The sequence below is a fragment of the Myotis davidii genome, unplaced genomic scaffold (genome assembly GCF_000327345.1).
Source record: "Myotis davidii unplaced genomic scaffold, ASM32734v1 scaffold1029, whole genome shotgun sequence".
In the NCBI taxonomy this organism is placed as follows: domain Eukaryota; kingdom Metazoa; phylum Chordata; class Mammalia; order Chiroptera; family Vespertilionidae; genus Myotis; species Myotis davidii.
Genome location: NW_006300362.1, coordinates 126,076 through 128,143, shown reverse-complemented (window position 1 = coordinate 128,143; position 2,068 = coordinate 126,076). Strand labels below are relative to the sequence as shown.

The window sequence follows — 2,068 nt, the reverse complement described above, 5'->3', positions numbered from 1 at the left end:
CTGCCAGATGGATGTCTGATTGCCATCTTAGGCCCAGTCCCCCCGGGAGCAGGCCTAAGCCAGCAAGTAGTCACCCCTGAGGGTTCCCAGACTGTGAGAAGGCACAGGCCTGGCTGAGGGACCCCCTACCCCCGAGTGCACAAATTTTTGTGCACCAGGCCTCTAATATATATATATCTGTATTTGTACACCACTGTGCACTGCAGTGTTACTTATAATAATAGCCAGAAAGTAGAAACAATCCAAATGTCCATCAAATGATTACATGATATATAAAATGTGATATATCCATGCAGTGAAATATTAGTTGCCCATAAAAAGTAAAACAAAAAGAATTTTTTAAAAAGGTATGATCTAGAAAGGGGTTTGAAGGAAACTTTTGGGGTCCTGGAAATGTTCTGTATCTTGCCTGACTGCGTAAGTTGTGAGAATTCATCGACTGTACACCAAAAAGGGTGACTTTTACTATATGTAAATTATTTCTCAATAAACAAAAAAGAGCATTACAATAAATTCAAAATTAATTGAATATAAAAAAAGAGTAAGGTAAAAAGAATGCTACAACGTAGGTACTAAGTGTAAGAAACCAGACACAAAGGCTACATATATGGTTTCATTTATATGAAATATCTACATTAGGCAAGTCTGTAGAGACAGTTGTTTCCAGGAACTGAGGAGGGCGCCAGGGGATGGGAAAGACTGCTAATAGGGATGGGTTGTGAAGCCTTTCTGGAATTAGATAGCAGTCATTAAAAGTACTCCTTTAAAGTAGACCTTACTATCTTTGTGAGGTTTAACAGAAATTTACTGTACTAATTATGTGCTAGTCTTGTGGTAATCCACTACAGCCTAATGAAGTAGATATATTATTTCTTCAAAGGAGGAACAAACCTAATGCATAGAGAGTTTAACATGTTACTTCATGTTTCAGCCTTATTTCTACACCTTTGAAATAGGAATAATTATCTCATAAAATTTAAGAGGACTAAATAAATTGATATGCAATACCATTAGAACAGTGTTGATACAATAGTACATACTTGGAAGTTAGAACATCTTGTTATTTCTAAGTGGATGTTATGGGATTCATAATATCTTAATGTAAAAAGTCATGCTAACTTCCAATATGTTGCAGTATTTATGATATCTAGTACTTTCATTTATTTTTTAACACAGGACCCCCTGGAGCATCTGTTCTTCCACCTGCAGGCTACCCAAGGGGCGTGCCTATGGGATATTATAATCCACATCAGCCCAGTGCCTTCCCGTACTGCCAGCCAACTGGTGGTACCCATCCTATCCAGTACCAGCCTGGCAACTATCCAGTGCCAAGTCAGTCTGCTCCAATAACATGGATGCCAGGGCCAACTCTTATGCCAGACTGCCCTCCTGGTCTGGAATACTTAACCCAGGTACTTTACACAAATCCAATTTATATTTTCTAATGAAGTATGACTGGGGATTCAATAAGAGACAAAAGACTAAATTTGAGTGGGTAAAGTAACAAACTAATAATGACAGATATCTAATTTGTGCGATTAAGAGTGATGGTACTAATTTTAGAAATGTGAAAGGAGGTCAGAGAGAATAGGTGTGGTTTTGGTGGGATGAGTATGGTTTTTCTAAAGGTTATATGTTGAATTTTAAGACATTTATGATGCCCTGTCAAAGGCAGTTTAAAATATAGGAATACGAATATAAGAAAAACTAACAAAGATCCTAATCGGGGTGCCATTTGCAAAGAAGTAGAGTTAACATGAAGAAAAGCAACATAAAAAAGAACAAAACAGTATACAGTGAATGAGTTACTGAGTGCCTTAGCCCATTACCTTTTCTCACCACCCGTAGCTTTCATCATCCATGCCTCTTCCCCCCAAAAAAACATGCAATGTAAATAAAAATAGGGAACCTACCAAAGATATGGCTTCAGGCCAAATTCCAAAGAACCACTTTTCATAGCACAGTGACTCTATAATTTCCACCTATGTGGACATTCTGGAGCTACGGATGTCCAGATCAGAAATGGCAATTTGCCAGGTTGTTGTACTAAATGGTATGTTCAAAACCC

The 2,068-nt window shown here is 37.9% G+C and overlaps 1 protein-coding gene across 2 annotated transcripts in view; it reads left to right on the top strand.

The window, feature by feature from the left end:
• The window catches only part of PLSCR4 (phospholipid scramblase 4), a 51,055-nt gene that overhangs the window by 32,046 nt on the left and 16,941 nt on the right, over nucleotides 1-2,068 (top strand). For both annotated transcript variants that reach the window (XM_015572408.1, XM_006776637.2), the window contains exon 4: nucleotides 1,177-1,412. In XM_015572408.1, coding sequence (XP_015427894.1) covers nucleotides 1,177-1,412 — 236 coding nt within the window. The remainder of the gene's footprint in view (nucleotides 1-1,176; nucleotides 1,413-2,068) is intronic.